The sequence below is a fragment of the Sapajus apella genome, unplaced genomic scaffold (assembly GCF_009761245.1).
Source record: "Sapajus apella isolate SASKATOON/1434 unplaced genomic scaffold, GSC_monkey_1.0 scaffold2, whole genome shotgun sequence".
NCBI classification, from domain to species: Eukaryota; Metazoa; Chordata; class Mammalia; order Primates; family Cebidae; genus Sapajus; species Sapajus apella.
In genome coordinates, this window is record NW_022436942.1 from 129,951 (window position 1) to 154,665 (window position 24,715).

The following is a 24,715-nucleotide window of genomic DNA, read 5'->3' on the forward strand; positions in this document are numbered from 1 at the left end:
TCATTATATATATATATATATATATATATATATATAATCTAGAGGTTTCTTTTACCTTTCAAAACAGTTCATCCCCATAACTTAAAAAATATAATTTCATCTTTCTTGTCTTTGTTTTGAATTTTCAATTTCAAAGTGAATACGAGCAATTATATCTTGAATCTCATAGATGGCCAGTAACTATTTGTTGAGTAACTCCTTATTTGCACAGAGCTTTATCCACAGCCAATCAGCAACAGCATTCTTATGTTCCGAAGCATACATAATTTGTGTAGCAAAAGCTTTTCAGTTTTGGGATAAGCAGCAATAAAGTCAAGCAGATAATTTTTTCCATGGAAGATCTCTTCACAGGTATCAGATTCCATAGAATGACAAGAAAATAGATATCTGCATAGCCAATGGCTTGTGTTTTAATAATCAGGTGATGGAATCTGTTCTTGTTACCCACAAAATGGACACGTAGACGTGGTTTGGCATCTACCACAGATGTGTTTTTTTTAACTATATTATACACATCAGATTCCCTTTTCCCACAACTCTTAAGAAGGAAAAATTTATGGAAAAAAACATTTTTTGGGGCATAACTTAGTATACAGCATAACTTAGCAAAAAGTGAGGCCCTAGGAAATAGTGGTGAAAGGCATACCTTAAATCCAGAAAGCCTTGAGGGCAAGAGAGAAAGACACAGAGGCTCCCTGGGTAAGCAAGGTATTATTACAGCACTTCACAGATAAAGAAACCAAGGCTCAGCAAAGTATGTATCTAGTTCAGTATCACACAGCTCATAATTGGTAGTATGGAAATTGAAAACCAGGTCCGTTTGCCTCCAAAGCCCAGGCTGTTAAGAACCATTTGATCACAACAGATAGTTCCCAGGTGATACTGAATGCTGCTGATCTTGGGACCACACTTTGAGAACTACTCTTCATAAAAGTCAACAGCTGTCAATAAGTAGTCCAATAGTGAAAACAGGTGCGGAGATTTGCAAGGCCGTTTCACAGATAAGTTCCATACAGTATAATCAAGATTCCCGGAACAAAGGCAGTGTTGCCGTGTTATCAAAAACGCTGCATTGAAAGAAGCAGTAGGTAAAGACAGGGTTGACCAGAAGACTCTCTGCCACAATATTTATCTAGAAATCCTTAGTTGGCAACAAAGCTGTCAAACTAACAAGAAATGTCCGCTATGTGATGAAAACAAGTCCAGAGGTGGGGCCAAGATGCCAGCTAGAAGCAGTGGTGATCGGAGGCGCCAATAATAAAAAAAAAAAAAAAACCATAGTAAGCGTGTGAATCCTTCACCTGCAACTGAGGTATTCAGGTTCTCTCATCGAGTTGACTAGAAGGCTGACCCACGGAGGGAAGGAAGACAGCGGTGTGGTGCAGTGGCTCGGCTGAGAACCACACAGGGAAGGGGAACCCTTTCCCCCCAGCCAGGGGAGGTGGTGAGTGAGCCCGCCCCCCAGCCAGGAAAACTGCTTTTTCCATGGAACTGTGCGACTCACAGGTCGGAAGATGCCACTGTCAAACTCACGCCACCAGGGCCCAGTATCCCAACCCAGAAAGTATAGATTCTTACGGCCTCTCAGCTGGAATCTGCTTAAGCCTACTGAACTCGGAAGGGGGCGGGGATCGGCGACCAGCACTGGCTGCCACTGCCTGCTGTCTAAGCCAGTTGGGCTCCTTGTGGGAGGGGCAGCAGTCAGCACCGGGACTCACAACTGCCTAACACGCAAAGCTCCCGGGGCGCGGAAGGGCGGCACCCATTTTTATAGCTCCAGGCTGCTCCTTTCCCCTGCTGGAGTCAGAGAGGCTGGATGGCTTGGTCCCAAGGCTTGTCCCCACAGCCCAACACACGAGCTGTAGCAGTCAGGGCCCAGAGTGCTTCTTCAGGCCTAACCCTGATCCATCCTTCCTCAGTGGTGGGGGAGGGGCTTTCCTACAGTATCTTCGGTAACTCCAGCCAGAGGCTCAGGGACAGAATTCTGATCTTACCGGGCCTGAGCACCTAGGCGGAGGGGTGGCTACAGTCTCTGTGGACCAGCAGACTTAGCCACTCATCCTGGTAGTTCTGAGGAATCACGGCAACCCAGACAAGTGGGTTCCCCCAAGTAAAACACAGCCTCTCCACCAAGGGACAAAGGGCTTCCTCACACCATGCTGCTTCCAATGCCACAACTGGGCGAGACCCTGCAACAGGGGTTGTCAGACACCCTCTACAGGAGTGATCCTAGTGGCATCAGGTTGGTGCCCCTCGAGGTCAGAGGTCCTAGGAGAAGGAGCAGGCACCCATTTTTGCTGCTCTCTAGCCTCCTTGAGTGACATCTCCAGGCACAGGAGCAAATCAGATGAATAAGGCCTGAAGCGAACCCCCATCAAACTGCAGCAGCCCTACAGAAGAGGGACCTGACTACTGAAAGAAAAACAAGCAGAAAGCAACAACAGCATCATCAGCAACAAAAAGGCCCCCACAAAAACCCCATCCAAGGGTCAGCAGCCTCAAAGACCGAAACTAGACAAACTCATGAAGATGAGAAAAAATCAATGGAAAAAATGCTGAAAACTCAAAAGGCCAGAATGCCTCTCTCCTCCAAATGATTGCAACATCTCTCCATCAAGGGCACAGAACTGGACCGAGGATCAAATGGACGAATTAGACACAAGTAGGCGTCAGAAGATGGGTAATAAAAGACTATGATGGGCTAAAAGGAGCATCTTCTTGTTAGCGATTCCTCTAACATTTTACCAAGGTTCTTAGCTTCTTTGCTAAGAACCTTGATAAAATGTTAGAGGAATCGCTAACAACAATAACCAGCTTAGAGAGGAACATTAAGGACCTGATGGTGCTGAAAAACACAGCACGAGAACATCATGAGGCATACATAAGTATCAACAGCTGAATCAACTTAGCGGAACAGAGGATATCAGAGTGTGAAGACCGCCTTACTGAACTAACACAACAAGAGAGAAAAAAGAATGAAAAGGAACGAATAAAGCCTCCAAGAAATAATGGGATTTCATAAAAAGACCGAACCTATAATTGATTGGAGTACCAGAAGGAGTCAAGGAGAATGGAAACCAACTGGAAAACACACTTCAGGGTATTATCTAAAACTTCCCCAACCTAGCAAGACAAGCCAACATGCAAATTCAGGAAATACAGAGAACACTATTAAGATACTCCATGAGAAGATCGACCCTAAGAAAACAAAGTCCGTTAGGGGTAGATAACTGAAAAAAGCTGTCTGAAGAGAGACCTGGGAATTTATTCTAGGTTTGGGTTCTATGTCATATCAGCCTTTTAAGAACCATTAGTTATCCTGGAGGCAGTGTGAGGCAGGAGCAAGTGTGCTGGCCTTAGAGTCAGGCTGTGGGGTTGGAGACCTTAGGCAAATTAATGATTCAGGCTTCAGTTTTCCCATGTATAAAATTAGGATAGTACTGGTTCTTACGTCACAGGGTTGTTGCAAAGATACATGAAGTAAGGTGTGAAAAGAGCTTTGGATAGTAGGCACCATGTAGTAAGTATCCAGTGAATGTTAGCTGTTAGGATTACCATGTCCCACTGCTGGGTCAAGCCATGAGATATGAGGCTTTTCCAATTTGCTTGATGATGGTTTGTACCAAATTCGTTTTCTGTTGCAAGCAGATAAATTTGATCATCAGTGTTTCTGGGCAGTCTATAATGTGCTGTGCTATCAGATACATGTGTATCATAGATGGTAGCATTCCTACACACTGGAAAGTAGTCTGTAAAAAAAAAAAAAACTTTGAATTTTCTTTTTGCTCATCTTATGTCACCCCCTAAATTCCAAAGTGCGTTATGAACAACATGTGTACATTTTCTCATTTAGTTCCCATGAAAGTAGTTGTTTCTATTTAAAACATCTGAAAGTTTGAAAATCTAAAATCTGAAATTTAAGAAGTAATATGACAACAAATTGATAAGCCAGAGTTTGAACCCAGATACATTTGAGACCCAAGGTTATACTGCCTTGAAATTTATAAATTGAAACATGAGAGAATATGTATAATGTCTTTTTTTTTTCAAGAAGAGAGAGGTTTTGATATCCAAATGCTCATTCACAGATATAATATTTTATTTCCAATGTTTTTACCTTAGAAGTATTTATCTGTAATCCTAGCAATTTGGGAGGCGCAGGCGGGCAGATCACGAGGTCAAGAGATCAAGACCATCCTAGACAACATGGTCAAACCCTGTCTCTACTAAAAATATAAAAATTAGCTGGACATGGTGCTGGGCACCTATAGTCCCAAGTACTTAGGAGGTTAAAGGCAGAAAATAATTGCTTGAACTAGGGAGGTGGAGGTTACAGTGAGCTAAGATCGTGTCACTGCACTCCAGTCAGGCAATAGAGTGAGACTCCATCTCAAAAAAAAAAAAAAGAGAGAACTTATGGGATAATGGAAATATCAAAAGTTTCCATAAATAAAATATATAACAGCTAAACCTTGTAGAGTTAAGACAATTTACTAATTACATCTGCTTCCTATGCAATAGAATAGAATAGAATAGAATAGAATAGAATAGAATAGAAGAATATCCAAAAATCTGGGGAGGAAAAACGACCTTAAATTTAAAAGAAAATTAGTAAAGAGTTCAGATGAACTTGCAGCAGATACTAAGCCTGAGGCATCCACCCAGGAAGTTTGAGTATTTTGATACTTAGTAGTTTCCAGAACATAGATGATCTCACCTGCCCTGTACTGAAACTAAGCACTCTTTTCCCTCTTTTGGGAAAACACCACCGATTTCCACAAGCAGCTGGTTCCTGTCTTGTTTTGTCTACCTTTCGCTACCTGTGCAGGTAGCCTGGTCCCCACTTGCAATGTGGGGCTATAAGAGAACACTGTAGTGAACCATCTTGCCCTAAGGCATTGCCCATCACACACGCCTTCCTATAAGGCATACCTTACTGTTTAGGATCTGGAAAACCCTCTGCTGGAGTGTCTGGCCAGCCTTAGGCCTCACAAGGATGTAAATGACTTTCAGGTCCGGGCTGGTGCGAAACAGCTTCTCCATCAGCACTTTGCCCATGAAGCCTGTAGCCCCTGTGATGAGAATGGACTTGCCGCCATAGAAAGCTGCGATCATGGACATGATTCCTCCCTTTCTCTTTTATAGCTCCTGAAAGAGTTTCCTGAAAAGGAAGAGAAATAACAAAAGATTACATCCTCCAAAGTTCTAATAGTCAAAGTCACTTAAAATGATTCTAGTGCTTTCAAGAGTTTTGAATGCAGAAAAAAATAGGTCAGAGAGTGAGAGTATCATGGCTTTTAGGCAATACGACTCATTCCAATCAATATTTATTGAGTTCTGTCTACATGCTAGACTTTATGCCAGGAACTGTGAGCAAGAAATGAGAAAGACATGGCTCTCAAGGAATTGCTTGCAGTCTAATGGAGGAGGCAGACAGATAAAGAGATTGTTAAATAAAATATAGTAAGTGCTGAAACAAAGGGAGACATGAGAGGGGTATATAGCCACATCTGGAAATTTCAAAGTGTCTGTGGGTGGTGACATCTGAGCTGAAACTTGAAGACAGTGGGGTCAGGGTGACCCAAGCCAAGGAAAGAGCAAGGGCAAAGGTGCAGTAGTGTGGCATGGCATGCTTAGGGGAAATAAAGAAATGCAGTGTTACAGGACATACATGGGAAGGCTAGAACTGGCCCCGCAGCTTGTGAAACCAAAGCTTAGAATAGTTATTACATTTTTTAAAAATATGATGTGATTAGTGTTTGAGTTTCATATTTAGAGAAAACATTGGAACAAATAATATAGTTAGGTTATTCTCTTCCTTGAGTGGAAAATGGGTCTAGGTTGAGTGCCACCTTTTTCCCCCTCATATGCTGCTCATGGGGTGGAGACACTGAAAAGCAATGGTTGAGGAGGCCGAAGAGGGAAGCCACAGCCCATAGGCTTTGGTGTGCCCTGAAATAGCATGGGCTACAATGCAGGGCTTGGTTTGTCCACATAAGTCCTGTGTTTGCAGAAGTGCTGAGAAAAAAACAAATCTGGTGGTGGAAGCCAGATGCAACCCTTGCTGCAGAAATGCAACATGAAGTGTTTTGTCTTTCAGTTCAGGTTGGAGATAATTGATGGAAGACAGCAGCAGAGAGTTTTGAACTAAACAGTGCTAGAGGTCGGGGGAAGATCTTCCTTTCTGTCCACTCACTTTGTCAACTGTAGAAAGTTTCCAACTGCCTGTGTGGATGGGGTTTGGGTGGATCCTGCAGAACACAGCTCCAGGGACTGGCCCTGACATCAGGGCTTATAAAGAAGAAAAAAACAACTAAGCATCAACACTCTGCTCTCCAACTCTGGCCCAGAATGTTCTGCTAGTAACCCTTGCAGTAACAATGACTCTTCATAGTCATAATTTGTATTTTGAAGATCTTGAGGCCCTGTTCTTAGGCAGAATTCTTTGTCTTTGGAGGACTTTTTACTAAAAAAAACATTTTTGAGCACCTACTATTCCAGACACTATGGTAAGTTCTAAAGACATGCAGATGAGCAAAGCAGACTGGTCCTTGCTGTCACTCTAGCAGGGGAGGCCAGCAATGCAAAGTATGCAAAGTCAAATAAACATATAAACAAGATTATCACAGACTGTTGCACATGCTATGAAGTAAGTAAAACAGGGATCAATGACAGAAATCACATCCAATGTTCAGTGCGATTCATTTCAGGAAATCTGGATTTCAAATCACGTTGGCTGTGTTCACTGACTTACTGTTTAAGCTCCCTTGTTGAGGGTGGATGAGAGAAATATTATGATGAAGAACACGTTTGGATCTTGTGCAAACAGCCAAGTAATGATGTTTTTGTCATGTTATGTAATGTTACATGAGTATATTAGAATTCACCCAGTGACTTTCTCAAGAATTTAGCACTTGGAAAAAGTACTGAATATTCTTTCCTTGTTTTAAGCTTGGAAAATTAGTGTCCCCAAGTTAGGAAGGCAGAATAGCACCCAAGATTAGCATTCAAGTTCTAAGCAAGACTGTCTGAAGTAAAATCCCAGTTCTACCACTTATTAGCTGTGTGACCTCAGGAGATCACTAATCTCTCTGTGTTTCAGTTACTCAACAGGAAAATATGGATAACAAAAGTATCCACTTAATAGTGCTTTAGTAAGGATGAAATGAGTGAATACATGCAAAACCCTTAGCAATATACATTGCTTATAGCATAGACTCAAATATTGGCTATTAGCATAGTGGCTGGTTTTACATTTTTCCTTCTTAATGGTTTCTAGCTTTACTTTTAGGCATTTATTTTAAATGTCCTGTCTCATACATTTTGTTTACCCATTTCTTTTGTAAGTGGGAGGAGATAATTTAAAACTCAATCAATCATAACAGCCAGATATTCTCACCAAATGTAACTGTACTTCATGATAAATTTTGCCTATTTCCTTAAAAATGTTGAGGTACCCTATTCCTTTAATAGGATATTAGGCATACATAAATGTAGTTGGCACAAAAACAGAAGGAAAATTAAGTTTGAAGAGGATGACTTCCCAACCTCATTTGTTCTGAAGATGTCACAGGCTTCTCTTATCCAATTTGTTTTTATTTTTGCAAATGGCAAGAGATAGGTGTCTAGTTTCATTCTTCTGCATACAGTATATACATCCAGTTTTCCCAGCACTATTTATTTCCCCAGTGTATGTTCTTGGCACCTTGGTCAAAAATGAATTTACTATAGGTGTGTGGATTTGTTTCTAGATTCTCTATTCTGTTCCACTGGTCTATATGTCTGTTTTTATGATAGTACCAAGTTGTGTTGCTTACAATAGCTCTGTAGTACAATTTGTAGTCAGGCAATGTGATTCCTCCAGTTTTATTCTTTTTGCCCAGGATAGCTTTGGCTATTCTGGGTCTTTTATGGTTCCATATAAATTTTAGGATTACTTTCTCTATTTCTGTGAGAAATTTCATTGGTATTTTGATAAGGATTGCATTGAATCTGTAGATTGCTTTGGGTAGTACAGAGATTTTAATAATATTGATTCTTCCAACTCATGAACATGGACTATCTTTCCATTTTTGTCTGTGTCCTTATTAATTTCTTCTATCAGTGTTTTATAGGTTTTATTGTAGAGATCCTTTATTTCATTGGTTAATTTGTATTTAATTTTTTATTTGTAGCTATTGTAAATGGAATTACCTTCTTGACTTCTTTTTCAGAGTGTTCACTGTGGGCATATAGAAATGTTGCTGAATTTTGTATGTTGATTTTGTATCCTGCAACTTTACTGAATCTGTTCATCAGTTCTAACAGTTTTTTGGTGCAGCATTTAGCTTTTCAAGATATAATATCGTATCATATGCAAACAAGGCTGATTTGACTTCTTCCTTTCCAATTTAGATGCCTTTTTTTTCTTCGTTCTCCCTCTCTCTCTCCTTTCTCTCTCTCCTTATTTTTTTTGAGACAGGATCCCACTATGTTTCCCACACTGCACACTGGTCTCAAACTGCTGAGCTCAAGCAATTCTCCCATCTTGCCCTCCCAAAGTGCTAAGATTACAGGCATGAGCCACTGCACCAGGCTGATTTCTTTCTCTTGTCTGATTACTCTAGTTAGGACTTCCAGTACTATGTTGAATAACACTGGTGACAGTGGTCATCCTTGTTTTGTTCCAGATCTTAGGCTTTTAGTTTTTCCCCTTTGACTATGATATTAGCTGTGGGCCTTTATTATGTTGAGGTATGTTCCTTCTATAACCTGTTTTTTGAGGATTCTTATCACAAAGGGATGTTGAATTTTATCAAATGCTTTTTTCAGCATTAATTGAAATGATCATATGGTTTTTGTCCTTCATTCTGTTGATATGATGCCATATATTGATTGATTTATATTGATTGATTTGCATATGTTGAACTGTCCTTGTCTCTCTTAAATAAATCACATGTGATCGTGGTGAATGATCTTTTTAGTGTGTTCTTGAACTTAGTTTGCTGGCATTTTGTTGGAGATTTTTGCCTCAATGTTCATCAGGGATGTTGGCCTAAAGTTTTCTTTCTTTCTTTTTTTCCTTTGATGTGTCTTTATCTGGTTTTGGTACCAGGGTAATATTAGTACTATAAAATAAGTTTGGAAGTATTCCTTCCTCCTCTATTTTTTGGAATACTTTGAGTAGGATTAGTATTAGTTTTTCTTTAGATGACTGGTAAAATTCAGCAGTGAAGCCACCAGGTAATGGGCTTTTCTTTGCTGGGAGACTTTTTATTATGGCTTCAATCTCATTACTTGTTATTGGTCTATGCAGGTTTTGAATCTGTTCGTGGTTCAATTTTGATATGTTGTACATTCCTAAACATGTTTCAAGTAAATTTTCCAATTGCTTCATTGACCCACTGGTCATTCAGGAGAATATTATTTAATTTCTATATGTTTGTATAGTTTCCAAAATTGGTCTTGTTGTTGATTTCTAGTTTTACTCCATTGTGGCCAGAGAAGATGCTTGATATTATTTCCAATTTTTAAATGTTTTAAGACTTGTTTTGTGACCTAATATATGGTCTATCCTTGAGAATGATCTATGTTCTGAGGAGAAGAATGTGTATTCTGTAGCTGTTGGATGACATGTTCTGTAAATATCTATTAGGTCCATTTGATCTATAGTGCAGATTAAGTCCAATGTTTCTTTACTGAGTTTCTGTCTGAGAAGTGTGTTCAGTGCTCAAGGTGGGGTGTTGAAGTCTCCAGGTATTATTGTATTGAGGTCTGTATTTCTCTTTAACTCTAATAATATTTGCTTTATGTATCTGGGTGCTCCAGTGTTGGGTGCATGTATATTTATATTATATCTTGTTGCTGGTTTGACCTCTTTATCATTATGTAATGACAATCTTTGTCCCTTCTTATAGTTTTTGTCTTGAAATCTATTTTGTTTGATATAGCTATTAGTGTTCTTTTTTGGTTTTTATTAGCATGGAATATCTTTTTCCATCTCTTTATTTTCCGTGTATGTGCATATTTATAGGTGAAGTGTGTTTCTTGTGGGCAACAGATCATGAGGTCTTGTTTTTTCATTCATTTATTCACTGTATAACTTGACTTGAGAGTGTAGTCCATTTACATTCAATGTTATTATCTATAAGTAATGACTTCCTCCTGCCATTTTGTTACTTGGCTTCTGGTTGTTTTGTGGTCTTCTCTTCTTTCCTTCCTGTCTTCCTTTTAGTGAAGGTTATTTTCTCTGGAGGTATAATTTAATTTCTTGTTTTTTATTTTTAAGGTATGCATTGTATGTTTTTCAATTTGAGGTTGATGTGAGGCTTACAAGTGCTATCTTAACCCGTTTTCCATTTTAAACCCATGACAACTTAATACTAATTGCATAAACAAACACACAAAAAGAAAACTAATAAAAACTCTACACTTTAACTTCATCTCCCCACTTTTTAACTTTTTTATTTCTTTTCATATATTATTGTATTGGCTATGTCTTCAAAAATTGTTGTTATTATTTGTGATTGGTTCATCATTTAGGCTTCCTACTTAAGTGTAGTTTACACACTACAATTAATAATACTCATTATTACCAGTGTGCTTTCAGTACATTCAGATGATTTCTTCCTACTCATTAACATCCTTTCCTCACATATTGAAAAACTGTCTTTAGCATTTTTTATAGGACAGGTCTGGTGTTGATGAAATCCCTCAGCTTTTGTTTGTCTGGGAAAGTCTTTATTTCTCCTTCATCCTTGAAGGATACTTTTGCCAGATATTTTATTCTAGGGCAAAAGATTTTTTTCTTCAGCACTTCAAATATGTCATGCCATCTTTCCTGGCCTGTTAGGTTTTCACTTAAAAGCCTGCAACAAGATGTATTGGAACTCCATTGTATGTTGTTTGTTTCTTTTTTCTTGCTGCTTTTAGGATCCTTTACCTTTGGAAGTTTGATTATTATATGTCTTGAGATAATCTTTGGGTTAAATCTACTTGTTCTATAACCTCCTTCTACTTATATATTGAGCTTTTTCTTTAGGCTTGGGAATTTCTCTGTTATTATCCCTTTGAATAAACTTTCTACCTGATCTCTTCTCTCTCTATCTCCTCTTTATGGTCAATCACTCTTAGACTTGCTCTTTTGAGGCTATTTTTTAGATCCTCTGAGCATGCTTCATTCTTTTTTATTATTTTATCTTCTCTGTGTACTTCCAAATAAACTGTCTTCAAGCTCCCTAATTTTTTCTTCTGCTTGATGAGAGTTAAGAGACTCTGATGCATTCTTCAGTATGTCAACTACATTTTTCAGCTCCAGAATTTCTGCTTAACTCTTTAATTATTTCAGTCTCTTTGTGAAATTTATCTGATAGTATTCTAAATTCCTTCTCTGTGTTGTCTTGGATTGGTTACTGGTGCCTTACTTAGTTGGTTTGGTGAGGTCATGTTTTCCTGGATGGTCTTGATGCTTGTGGATATTCTTTGGTACCTGGATGTTTAAGAGTCAGGTATTTATTGTAATCAATGCCGTTTGGGCTCGTTTGTATCAATCCTTCTTGGAAAGTCTTTCCAAGTATTCAAAGGGAGCTGGGTGTTGTGACCTATGTCCTTTGTCACTGAAGCCATATCTGCACTAAGGAGTAACCCAAACCCAGCAACACTGTAGCTGTTGCACAGTCCTGAAGGTACTGCTTTGATGACCTTGGGTAAAATCCAGGAGAATTCACTGGAATACCAGAGACTCTTGTTTTTTTCTCCTACTTTCCCCCAAACAAACTGAGCCTGTCTCCCTTCAGGGTGGTGAGCTTTCCCTGAACCCAAGCAGGTCCAGAGATGCCTTCCTGGAGCCAGGGTCTGGAGTCAGGAACCTTAGGAATTTACCTGATGCTCTGTTCTACACTGGCTAAGCTGGCACCCAAGCCATAAGAAAGTCCTTCCTACTCTTCCCTCTCCTGTACTCAAACAGAAGGAAGGAGTCTATCTCCAGAGCTACCACAGCTAGGAATGCATTGGGTCACAATTGAAGTGAGCACAGCTCTGAATCTCACCCAAGGCGCTTGGCAATTACTGCCTGGATACCACTGTTGATTATTCAGAAATAAGGGCTCTTTAGTTAGCAAGTGATTAATCCTGCCAGGACTGGTTTTATCGCTTAAAGGTAGCAGGTTTCCTTCTGGCTCAGGGTGTGTCTAGAAATGTCATCTAACAGCTAAGTCCTGGAATGGAGGGCCTCAGGACTCTGTCTGCTGCCTTATCCCACTGTGGCTGAGCTGAGTTCCAAGTTGCAAGACAAAGTCCTCTTCACTTTTCCCACTCCTGTCCTTAAGCAGAAGGAAAGGGTCTCTACGAGAGCTGCAAGCTGCAATGCCTGTGGTTAGGGGAGGGATGGTGCAAGCACTCCTTTGACTGCCCTGGCTGATGCATCTCAAGTGCACTGCCTCCAAACTGAGCCCAGCACTACATCAGGACTTGCCCAGAATTGTACTCCTTGAAGCCTACACCATCTTTCAAGTTTAAGACCCCAGAGCACTTTAGCCCATGGTGGTGTGGCTTGCTTAAGTCAGGTTCTGACCACTGGATGGACAATTTGTCTCTAGTTAAGGCTGGTCTAAATGCTCCCTCTGTGGGCACTAGCTGAGCTGTCTTGTGTTGCTTTCCTCTCTGACAGGGCAGCACTAAGTTCTAATGCAAAGTCCCACAATTACTGAGCACTCTTTCCCCCAGTTGTACAGATTATTTCTCTGCTCCACCAGGCTGCTGCCTGGGCGGCATAGGGGAGCGGCTACCTAGGGAATTCAAGACTATCTTTCCTACCCTCTTCAGTGCTTCTTTCCTTACATGATGTTAAAATCAGGTACTATGATTGCTCAGCTTATTTTTGATTCTTGTGAAGGTGATTTTTTATGTGGATAGTTGTTCCATTTGGTGTGTTTGCAAAGGGTAAAATCACTGGAGGCTCTTATTCAGCCCTTTTGCTCTGCTTCCTCTTGTTACTCTGAATCTACTTCTTGTGGGACAAAGGTGTCTCCAAAGAATGGAATCTCCTGTGTGTGTGTGAATCTCTTCAATATGTCCCCAAAGAATGGAATCTCCTGCCTCTGTCCAAAGTTCAAATATTTCCCAAAACACAATAAATCCTGTGACAGAGTCCAATGAGTGCTTTGACAGGAAAACAAAACATAAACCAGTATCTTCTGGCCCTTGTCACCCAGTTGTCACGAGGAGGTGGCAAAGGAGTTGTCTCCATGATTCTAATCAACTGAAGTGATTCTGGAAAATGTCAAAAAGGATTCCTCACCCTCAGAACGAAGCTGCATCAGAGATGTTTATTCTACCTCTTGCTTCCACATTCAAGATATGGCTTGATTCCTAGCCACAGGAACTCCTATTTTGCCATTTCTTTCGATGGCAAAAACTGCAATACTTTTGTAGCAACCTATAAAATTTGGCTCCCTGAAATCCAATTTCATGTTACAACTTTGTAAAGTCTAGGAATTGTTAACCCTTAATATAACTTAATAAAATAATTACATTAATTATTTTTTTAAACTAAAAGAGTTTTGCATTGAATAGCGTATGTACAACTCTAGAAGGTCTTCCTTCTGCTTTAGAACAGCTCAGGGTCATGGCCTCCTTTCATATTTTCTCAGACTATTATTGCAGAGAGCAGAGGATACTTTCCTACCCCTCATGTGCATGATACGGTTTGTGAGAAGTCGAAGTCACTTCGACAATCTCCAGAATACTAACCCTCCCAAACATCCTATATAATGTAGGCTATTGGATGGTTGAATTTTAAAAAAAGCAAAAAGACAGTCAGTCTGTATATTTTTGCTGAATGCCTACTATGTGCCAGGCCCTCGTGTTTAGGCACTGAAGATAGCAATGAATAGGCTATATGCAGTTTAGATTTTTCATTTATCTTCTGGAGTAAAGATCATCAATTTTCCATGGTTATGAGTAGAGAGAGTTTTCTCTTCTTCTGGTGATAAAATAAGTCTGTTCTAATTCCTAGAGAACAGATGTTAAAATATTAAATAATTATAGGTGTGTTAAGTTATACATTTGTGGCAGGTTTCAGCATATGGGAACGTTATTCTTTACGTGTTTCTTAGGGAAAATAAAAAAAAAATTAAGATTCAAACGCTAAGAAAGACAAATTTATCCAAATGTCTTGGTAGTCCACTGGAGAGAAATACTTTTAAAAAGAAACAAGATGCTCTTCCTCTCAGGAATGTTACTCTTGACCAGGGATTTTTTAATCTTGGCACTGCTGACATTTGGGGCCAGATCATTCTCTGTTTTGAAGGCTGCCAGTTCCATGTAGGAGGTTTACAGCATCCCTGGCCTCCCCTCAACTAGATAGGAAAAGCCACTACTCTCACCCAACCCCATCTGCTGGGTATGATGACCAAAAATGTCTCCAGACTTTGCTAAATTTTTCCAGGGGGAAAAATTGCTTCTGTCAAAGAACCATTGTACTAGAACCTTCTTTAATTTTTATTTCATACTGGCACATCCTTTAGAAAGTAAAATTCAAGACAAATTTCTGCTTATGAAGCTAAGAACAAACATGACCCCCTCCCAATCCCTACTTTATATTAAATCATTCATAACTAATTACATTGACCCAAGCAAATTATACATATGGAAAATCTTGATAATATTCAAAGTGGATAGGAAGGAAGATTTTTCCAGAGAAATATTTCCCACTTTTTATTTTCACCAAGTTTCTTTCAGTGTCTGTTCTATAAACGAGTCCATGATCCCAGCTCTCACAAAGCTTGAGCTTCTCCATTTCATTCAACCAAACCTATCACAGGCAAACTCAAGACCGAATGACCATTAAGCTAGCATTGGGTCAGCTGAGAAAAAATCCATTTAGTATTGGTTGTTGTATATGGATGATTCTATAGATAATCAAGTCAACTTCATTTTCAGGTAATTCTGTTGGCTTTTTTGAAGGCTCAAAGAATATTGTATGTTGAGAGACATCTCATGTAGAAAAATGGAGTTTTGGCTGGCAATAGGCATGATAATACGGGTTGATTAAATCAAAGAAAGTTATTGCTGTCTTGTAAAAATCAGTAAATGAAAATTGTTCTGCTTCACCAGAATTAAACATTGAAATTCTTTCAATAATTATGTTAAGGAAAAGCATTTACAAAGTAATATTCAAAATAATGTCAATGAAAAAAATTTATATATAAACTTATATAATGTCTATTACAAATCCCTGTGATTTTTATCATTGGAAAAGATTGGAAAGGAGTGAAATAAATGAGAGTAGTTGTATAATAGTGTGGTAGGATTAAGGCTATAGAGCTTTGCTTCCTGTCTGTACTAGGTTTTTATGATTTTCAAAAGCTGATTTAGGTTGCGTGTGATAGCTCATGCCTGTAATTCTAGCACTTTGGGAGGTCGAGGCAGGAGGATGGCCTGATGCCAGGAATTTGAGACTGGGCTAGGCATTATAGTGAGACCCCATCTCTACTAAAAATAAAAAACTTAGTAGGGCATAGTGGCACATGCCTGTAATCCCAGCTACTAGGAAGGGTGAGGTAGGAGGATCCCTTGGGCACAGGAGTTTGGGGCTGCAGTGAGCTATGATGGTGTCACCACACACTAGCCTGGGTGACAAAGCAGGACCCTGTGTTTAAAAAATAATAATAACTTAAAACATAATAAGATAAACTAAAAGGCAATTTACTAATAGCTACTTTAAAAAGAAGTTCTTAGAAAGTAGTAAAATTAGGTAGGTGTGATGGCATATGCCTGTAATTTGAGCTGCCTGGGAGGCTGAGACAGGAGAATCACTTGTACCTGGGAGGTGGAGGTTGCAGTGAGCCCGGATCACACCGCTGCACTCCAGCCTGGGCAAGAAGAGCAAAACTCGGTCTCAAATAAATAAATAAATAAATAAAAAAGGAAAGAAAAAAAGAAAGTAGTGATAGCTAGTATTTTATAGTCTCTACTTTTGTTGTGGGCACTAGGAGTATATAAAAATTTGTAAAACATATTTCCTTAGTTTAAGATGTATTTATTTTTAAAAGTGTGGCCCAACTGACATTACTACACATTGTCATGGACTGAACTGTGTCTCCCTAAAGTTCATAATTTGAAGCCCTAGTCCACAATATGACAGTATTTGGAGACAGAAACTTTAGAAGGTTATTAATGTTAAATGATGTCATAGGGCAGGGCCCTAATCTGACAGGACTAATGTCCTCATAAGCAAAGGGAGGGACACCAGAGAGCTCTCTAGGCAGATACAGAGAAAGGCTATGTGAGGACACAGAGAGTATCATAGGCAATAGTCTGCAAGCCAGGAAGAAAGACCTTACCAGAAACAAATTTTGTCACCACCTTGATCTTGAACTTTTAGCCTCCAGAACTGTGATAATATAAATGTCTGTTGTTTAAGCAAACCATTCCGGTATGATCTGGTATTTTGTTATGGAAGTCCAAGCAAACTAATACACACACAAATACATCTGAATAAAATAATACATGAGAATAATTAATATCAACCTTTAAATTTCTGGGGTAAGCTTTTTATTTTGAGACAGAGTCTCACTCTGTTGCCCAAGCTGGAATGCAGTGGCATGATCTCGGCTCACTGCAACCTCCCCATCCCAGGTTCAAGTGATTTTCATGCCTCAACCTCCCGAGTAGCTGAGATTACTTACAGGGGCCCACCACCACACCTGGCTATTTTTTTTTTTTTTTGTATTTCTAGTAGAGACTGGGTTTCACCCTGTTGGCCACGCTGGTCTCAAACTCCTGATCTCAAGTGATGTGCCCGTGTTGGTCTCCCAAAGTGCTGGGATTAAGGCATGAACCACCGTGCCCGGCCTGGAGTAAACTTTTATAATGAAACAAATGTAGCTGTTTCATTTTTCCCATTTTGTAGCACAGTAGTATGATCTTAGTTCTTGGTTTTCACACATTTTTGACAATATGGTCAGGTATTTTATGATGAACTACACAGAACTAATTGATCGAAAGCTTAAAAATGTATATAACAGGCTGGGCACAATGGCACACGCCTGTAATCCCAGCTACTCAAGAAGCTGAAGCGTGAGGATTGCTTGAGCTCAGGAGTTTAAGACCACCCTAAAATAACAAGATCCCCTTGCTTAAAGCAAACAAAAACAGTTGTATATCAGTCACATATCTGTTTGTCAAACATTTAATGAAAAAAGGTTTTCATCTGAGAGTTCTTTCTTTTTATTGCTTTAATTTATTGCATGTACCCCAAATTACACAATTCGGCAATGAATTTAGGTACTTTTCACTGTGGACTTGTTATATATAGTTTTTCTAGGAGAACTTTTAAGTTCTTGGTGGAGGAATATTAACTCCCAGGGGAATTGTGGACAGCTGTTGGGAACAGGCCTCACTAATTGGATTAGCAATATTCCACAGTCAAGAAAAACCAATTTGGAAACTGTCCCAGCTGGGGAGAGATAGTCCAAGTTGCTCTTAAGAAAACCAAATTTAGCAATCACCTCAATACATTTTTCTTAGATTGCTTCTGCTTAGCTCATTACTAACTCTTTTTTTTTTTTTTAAATCAAGTTTAAAAGAAATAAAGAAGAAAAGGATGTGACCTAAATCCACCATTTCAATATAATAGATTAAACACATGTATGGAATGCCTACTATGTGCTACACGCTATGTTAAGTGTAGACAATGAATGTGTAACCATCCTTGCTATTGTAAAGCATTATAAAAATGCAAGCTGTTGTTAATATTGTAAGAGGTAAGTGAAACAGCATCAGCCTATGAAGATTATAAAATGATATCAAGAGAGCCACAACTAAATGTAAATCTTGATGCTTTTTATTTTCTCTTGGTGATTTATAAATTGGGTCAGCTTACAAATAAAAGTTGATCTATTAAAAACCAATGAGAACAGGAGTTCAACTAAATGAGTAGTAAGCCAACACATTTTTATGCTTTGCTTAGAATTAAAAGCCTTTTAAAATAGATTATCATTGTATTAGTTTAGAGTTCTCCAGATAAATGACCAACAGAATATCTATCTATCTCTCCCCCAATCTCTACAGAGATATCTATTAATAGATATTTAGATATCTATCTATCCAGCTTCAGTCTCTGTGCTATAAATTAGTCCATAACCTCAGCTATCACATAACTTATGTCTCTCAATTTCATTCAGCCATACCTATTATGGGAAAACACAAGAAAGAATCACAATTGAGCTAGCAAGGGGTCAGCATAGAAAAAACCTGTTTAGTATTGGTTGCTGTATGCAGATGATCCTATGAATTATCAAGTCAAACTCATCTTTAGATAATTCTGTTGCCTTTTTTGAAGATTCAAAGAATCTATGAGTTGAGAGGGATCTCTCTCTCCATTTCTCTCTCTATAGAGATATCAAGATAACATCATTATGTAAATATTAATCATTATCTAGATCTCTCTCTATATATATATACAGATACATAGATACATATGTATAAAGCTGTGTGTATACATATCTCTCTATGTGTGTATATATGTATATATACACATACATACATATATCTCTCTATATGGGCATGTATACACATACACATATCTCTCTACATGTGTATGTATACACATACACACATATATACAGACAGAGAATCATTTATTTTAAGGAATTGTCTCTGACAGTTATGGAGGCTCAGCAAGTTCAAGTTTAAATCTCCAGGGTAGGCTAGCAAGGCGGAGACCCAGGGAAGAGATGCAATTTGAAGCCAAAGGCCATCTGTTGGTACAATTTCTTTTGGCTCTGGGAAGATGAGTCTTTGCTCCATAAGGCTTTCAACAGATTAGATGAGCCCCACCTATATAATAAAGGGTAATCTGCTTTACTCAAAGTTCACCAATTTAAATGTTCATCTCATCCAAAAGTACCTTCACAGAAATATCCAGAATAACTTTGACCAAATATCTGGGCACTGAGACCAAATATCTTGGGCCCAGCCAAGTTGACACATAAAATTAACTATCACAAGTCTACCCCTTGTCAACCTGGCACCTATATACATCTCTTTAAATGATAGTTAATGACAATTACAAGGTTACAATTCTATCTAACATAATGCAACTCTCTTGCGAAGAACCCAAAACATACTCTTTCCCCAGAAGAGGATGCAAAGCTCTTGGTTGATATTTACTTTTCTCCTTGATATCCTATACCTTAAATCCTATGATGGAAAGTTAATAATATTCAAATACAACAATAAAAAGTCAACACATCTTGTGTTACATGATAAACGGATAAGAGAGGGAAGAAAGAAATATTTGCTATACACACACACACACACGTTCATAACAAAGTGAGGAAGAAATATTCATGACTATGACTGTCCTCATTTCTGCAACTGGTCACATGGTCATAGCTGTTATTTATAGCTACCTTCTTCTACTATTCATTCCATGTTCCCTTTTCCTTCAGCAAGCACCCAGGTAGTCATGACTCTTTACCTCCTGAGGTCACCTAAACTTCCATTCCTGAAAAGTCTAGCCCATAATAGTCCTGCCTGGGTTGGGTCATTGCCATTTTCCATTGACCTTAATCACAGGGCAGGGTAATACCAAGAAACACCCTAAAGGATCTCCTGTATTTCAGACAGACTCTTCCTGACCCCCACTGTGGAGCAGCAGTTCAATTTTCCCCTAGTAGTCATGGTTGACCACCTCAACCAAATAATAGTAACTCCCTTTTCTGCCTGTTTATCCAGAATCATGAAGAGCTCAAAGTTTCCAGTGGCAGTGCTAACTTCCAGTTCAATGGAAACATTTTTAGGTATCTTTGTGGAAACATTTGTCCCTCTAGAACTAAGACCTCCAAGCTAGCAGAGCATAATGTCATAGGGACAGGAATAAATTTTTCTAGTGGGTCACTAGGGGTAATAATGAGTAGTGTCACTCCTACATCCACCCCTTGATCTTGGACCCATGAATCCTGTCTCTGGGAGAAACAGCACCATATATTAGACACTGATTCAGAACACATGGAGCCTTCTGGAGAGCCTTACACAATCACTGGTGGTGGTATTGGTCTCTGCAATTTTTCCAGGAATGTGGCATTGCTTTTGGTTTACTATTTTTCTAGGTAGAGGCAGTTCTAGCTGCTGCTTCTTAGCCTTTCCCACCACAATGCCCTCACTCCACAAGTCAGGGAAGTAATGTATGGATTTCGCCAGTTGCTGAGGATATCTTTTCCAGTTATGCATTCTGAGACTAGGGAAATGACCACAGTATGGTTTGGGGTCTCACTGGGTCTACTGTGAGACAGACCTGAACTAAAACTGCATTGATCACCTGACCTCCTATTCTGAGTGGAGGGCCACAGTGATGTTTTGGGTTTAGTGTCAGTTCAGACCAGTGTCCAGTTACCTCTCAAAAGTCTGGTTACTTCCTTTTTCCCAAACACACAGTCTCCCTAGTAAAGAGCCAAGGGTCCCTTTGAAGAAGGCTGGGAGAAAGATTAAGTTTACATTTTTGGCAATGTGTTGGGGTCCTTCCTCAAGGGACCTGGCCCCAACTTTATTCAAAGGGTTCTGGGTCTGTAAACTGGCTCAAGTCTGGGAATCGATCAATGGGGTCATGATCCTCTGTTTTGATGAGTCAACCTACACTTTTTGTTCAGTTGACTTACAGCTTTTCTGTTTATACCAATCAAGTCAGATTAATAGACTGCTCCATCCACTTCACTTCTGGAACATCCTAATCAACTAGCCAATGCCACAGGTCTCTTCAGGTCAGACTATTCTGATTGCTGCTTTGATTCTGCTGTTCATTACGGTAGCTATGCCCACCTTGCCTTTGACAACTGAGTGCCACGACTAGGCCCCTGTCACCCTAGGATCCAATTACTCCCATTGTGGTTAGGCTTTCCAATTCAGTGACAGCAGCTTCCACTGTAAATTCTGTTTTTTCAGGAAGAGCAATCACAGAGCTCTTCTAGGATGCTGGGGCTCCCCTCACAAATTTATTACTGTGGCTCAGCCAAGCTTACACAAAATTAATCCATCATATTTTCTCCTAACACATTCACTATATGTAGGACTTCTTTAACATTTTTAATGAACAGAATTCTTGCTTGATGGCTTGGTGGCTAAATGCAAAATACTTATTGACAGGAAGGGAGTTTTATTGATTTGATTTGAAATTATTTCCTTTGTCTATTTTTCAACTGAACTGTTCGTTACTGAAATAATGTCATCTTTTAAAAATTCTTCTATTTCTAGACTGTCTCAGCTTAAGTAACAAAATAAATACTATGAGGCATAAGATAGGCATAATGGTAAGAATACTGGGCTAGGAGCTAGAAAACTTAAGACATTAAATCTGATCTATTGCTAACTGTTCATGTAAATTTGAATCTTGAATCTCTACAGCTCTGAGATTCAGTTTTCTCTTTGATTAAATAATACTCTACCTAGCCCACAAAACTGCCTTAATAGTCAAATAAAGTAATAACCAGGAGAGATTGGTCAGACCAACGGTTCTAACTGGTCTGGCCAGAACAAAATGATGTCTCTCTTGTTCAGGATGTTGCTTGCTAAGGCTGTTAATGCTACTTTGCCCCTGAATCCAACTACTTGGTCGTTGTTTATTAATAAATAGTGAGGAGGACACATCTTGTTAACCTGACTAGCTAAACATTTGAAACAGAGGCTGTATGTTATGTCATATTAGCCCACACACACCAGCACAGAACAATGCAAAGTAGCTCAGTAAATATTGTTTAATCAATGAATGAATGAATCAAGACTGAAAGCACAAAAAGGGGGTGGGACACAAATGCTAGTGAGCCTCTGAGTCACTTGGAAAGCTTTCTGAAAACCACTTTTTACTAGATCTCATTTTCTGAGATTTTAATTTAGAAAGGCTGAGATAAGGCCCAAGTAGATGCATTTTAATGAGCATTTCCATTGATTCAGATGTAAGAGGTAATATAAATTGGTGTAGGGAATTTGATTTAGTCTGTTCTCATCCCAGATCATGTCTTGTACCTTAGAATATATCATTAATGTAAGCCTATGTTGCCCCTATGATTTAGGGTTTTTTAACCTTAAAACTAATCATAATAAAGTAATCTGCTTACTTGATAATTTACATTTCTAATGATAGTAGCAAATGGATAATATCAGAGGCAGCAGAGCTTGACTCCAGTCAGATTCTAAGTCTAAGCTTCTAGTTGCACTAAAGTAATTGTGATGCAGAGAAATTTCTGCCTATTTACTCTAAACATCAAAGATCACAGATGTCACACATGACAATACATGTATTAGAAGAGGTGAAATGTAGGGCTATCCTTTCAAATAAATAACTAAAAGTTTTAAAAAGTATTTTTTCTTTGGGTTCTTGCTTACCAATGTTAAAAGTTGAAACAAATGGCTATTTAATGATGCTGAAAAATGTAGTGAAAATGCATGTGCAGATAATAGAATAGTATACCAATGATTAATAAACTTATTGTATTACCATAGCATAAAAAACATCCTAACTTCTTCTCGCAAGATACCATCATTTCCTCTGCCACTCATATGGGTTAAGAGACTTATTCAGGTTCATTCATGCAGAGTTTAGAAATAAAGTTGGAAATTTCTATTTCCCATTTCTTACGACTGTATTTCAGTGTTTTATTCAACCAAGAAAACCAAATGGAAACGAAAGAGGTTAAACGTGTAAAGACCTTTAACAAGGCCTTCCTTAAAAAGAGATTGATTTAACATCATAAACTCAGTCCACCAAGAAGACTATTGATTCATGGAATAACACTGAAAAACTGCTACAACGTAATTGCACAGATTACTGTTTGCAACAAAAAGATGATAGTGGCTTAGATATAAAAACACACAGTTCCTTTACAGATATTTGGATTAAGAGAATTTGTTAATGTCAATGATTAGACACAGGGTTAATTACTGTATCTGTCAAAAGAAAAGACACAGCCTTAGTTCCTTCATGCAGTGAGACTCCAGGAGCTAGTCACTACCAAATATCAAGTAATTACTCTTGAACCATGTGGAAAGTTATATTTCCTATAAAAGTTAATATGAAGATTAATTATGTGCAAATCAATATAATATGGTAAACTGGAAATCCTTATTTCCTAATGGAAGTTACTGATCATAACCAGTGCCAATATAAATTGATAGTCTCTTAGAAAATATATGAGTAAATGTAAATATATGATTTGGAAATATGCAATTAGGCCTTCATGAAGAACTAAAGCTGAATTACAGCTAATAATTTCCCCACCAAAATTGTCTCCATAGGAACTTGTTCCATGTCAGAAGAACTATACACTTCAACTAGTATACTTAATTTTCTCTGGTAATGTATAATGAATTCTGTTTTAAAATGGTCAAAGATTTTAGGAATTTGTCTTTAAGAGAAGGTACTCACAAAATTAGTTCATATCTGTGTTAAACTGTAAGTAGTAGTTAACTTCATATTTTGGTGTTTGTTTTTTGAGATGCAGCTTTGCTCTTGTTGCCCAGGCTGGAGTGCAATGGTGTGATCTTGACTCACAGCAACCTCTGCCTCAAGGATTCAAGTGATTCTTCTGCCTCAACCTCCTGAATAGCTGGGATTACAGACATGCACCACCATGCCCAGCTAATTTTGTATTTTGAGTAGAGATGGGGTTTCTCCAGGTTAGTCAAGCTGGTCTTGAACTCCCGACCTCAGGTGATCCACCCACCTCGGCCTCCCAAAGTGCTGGGATTACAGGTGTGAGCCACTGCACCCGGCCCATATCTGTGTTAAACTGTGAGTAGTAGCTATAGAACATAAGAAGAAAAATATAACAATTTAACTTTTTCATATTATTAAGGCTGCTGTTTTATGGTCTAAACTCTGCTATCTAGTTCTTAATTTGATCCCTTATTTTAGAATGTATATGTCAATGCAACTTATTATTAACCTGTTTTGTATCTAGTGCAAATACCTGTGTTTATTTTATTTGTCAATCTAAAGTGAATTTTGATTTCCTTTTGATTTCTGTGTATCTCACGCTAAGCTACTATAAAGGTGTGGAGCTAAGGGAAAGACAGAAAAATTTCAAGTCTAAATTCCTGCCTATATGCGAAGGGCCTGCCTCTAGTCAGGAAGAGGTGGAATTAGAAGAGGTGAAATCTTGAGATATTTTCTCAAATCAATAACTAAAAGTTTTAAAAACTTTGTTTTTTCTCTGGGTCCTTGCTTTCTAATGTTAAAAGTTGAAATAAATGGCTTTTTAAATGATGCTTAAAAATATAGTGCAAATGCATGCACAGATAATAGCAATAGCATACCAATGATTAATAAACTTATTGTATTACCCTGACATGAAAGGGTTAGATCTCAAAGCAACCTAATTTCCATGTACCATGATAGTAAAAAGAAAACTTTGGGGTGTGTGTGTGTGTGTGTGTGTGTGTGTGCGCATGCGCGCGTGTGTGTGTGTGTGTGCGTGCGCGCGCGCGCGTGTGTGTGTATATATATGTATATATAACTATATATATCTACCATTATTATGTATAACAATATTATATAATATTAAAATCATAAAGTGACTACAGGAAGGAGTTTTAGCTGCTTTCAGTGATGAACAGTAAGTCATTTGTGTACTGTGAAACTGGTTTTGAATGAGAAGTATAATTGGAGATTAAGGAATGCAAGAAGGTATTTGGGGTAGTGATGTTGGGAAAGCAAGGGGAGATGAGAAAGTCCAATGCGTAT

The 24,715-nt window shown here is 38.6% G+C and overlaps 1 protein-coding gene across 1 annotated transcript in view; it reads right to left on the reverse strand.

The window, feature by feature from the left end:
- The window catches only part of FAR2 (fatty acyl-CoA reductase 2), a 156,798-nt gene that overhangs the window by 46,470 nt on the left and 85,613 nt on the right, over positions 1-24,715 (reverse strand). The window contains exon 2 of the mRNA XM_032286897.1: positions 4,933-5,161. Coding sequence (XP_032142788.1) covers positions 4,933-5,121 — 189 coding nt within the window. The 5' untranslated portion in view covers positions 5,122-5,161. The remainder of the gene's footprint in view (positions 1-4,932; positions 5,162-24,715) is intronic.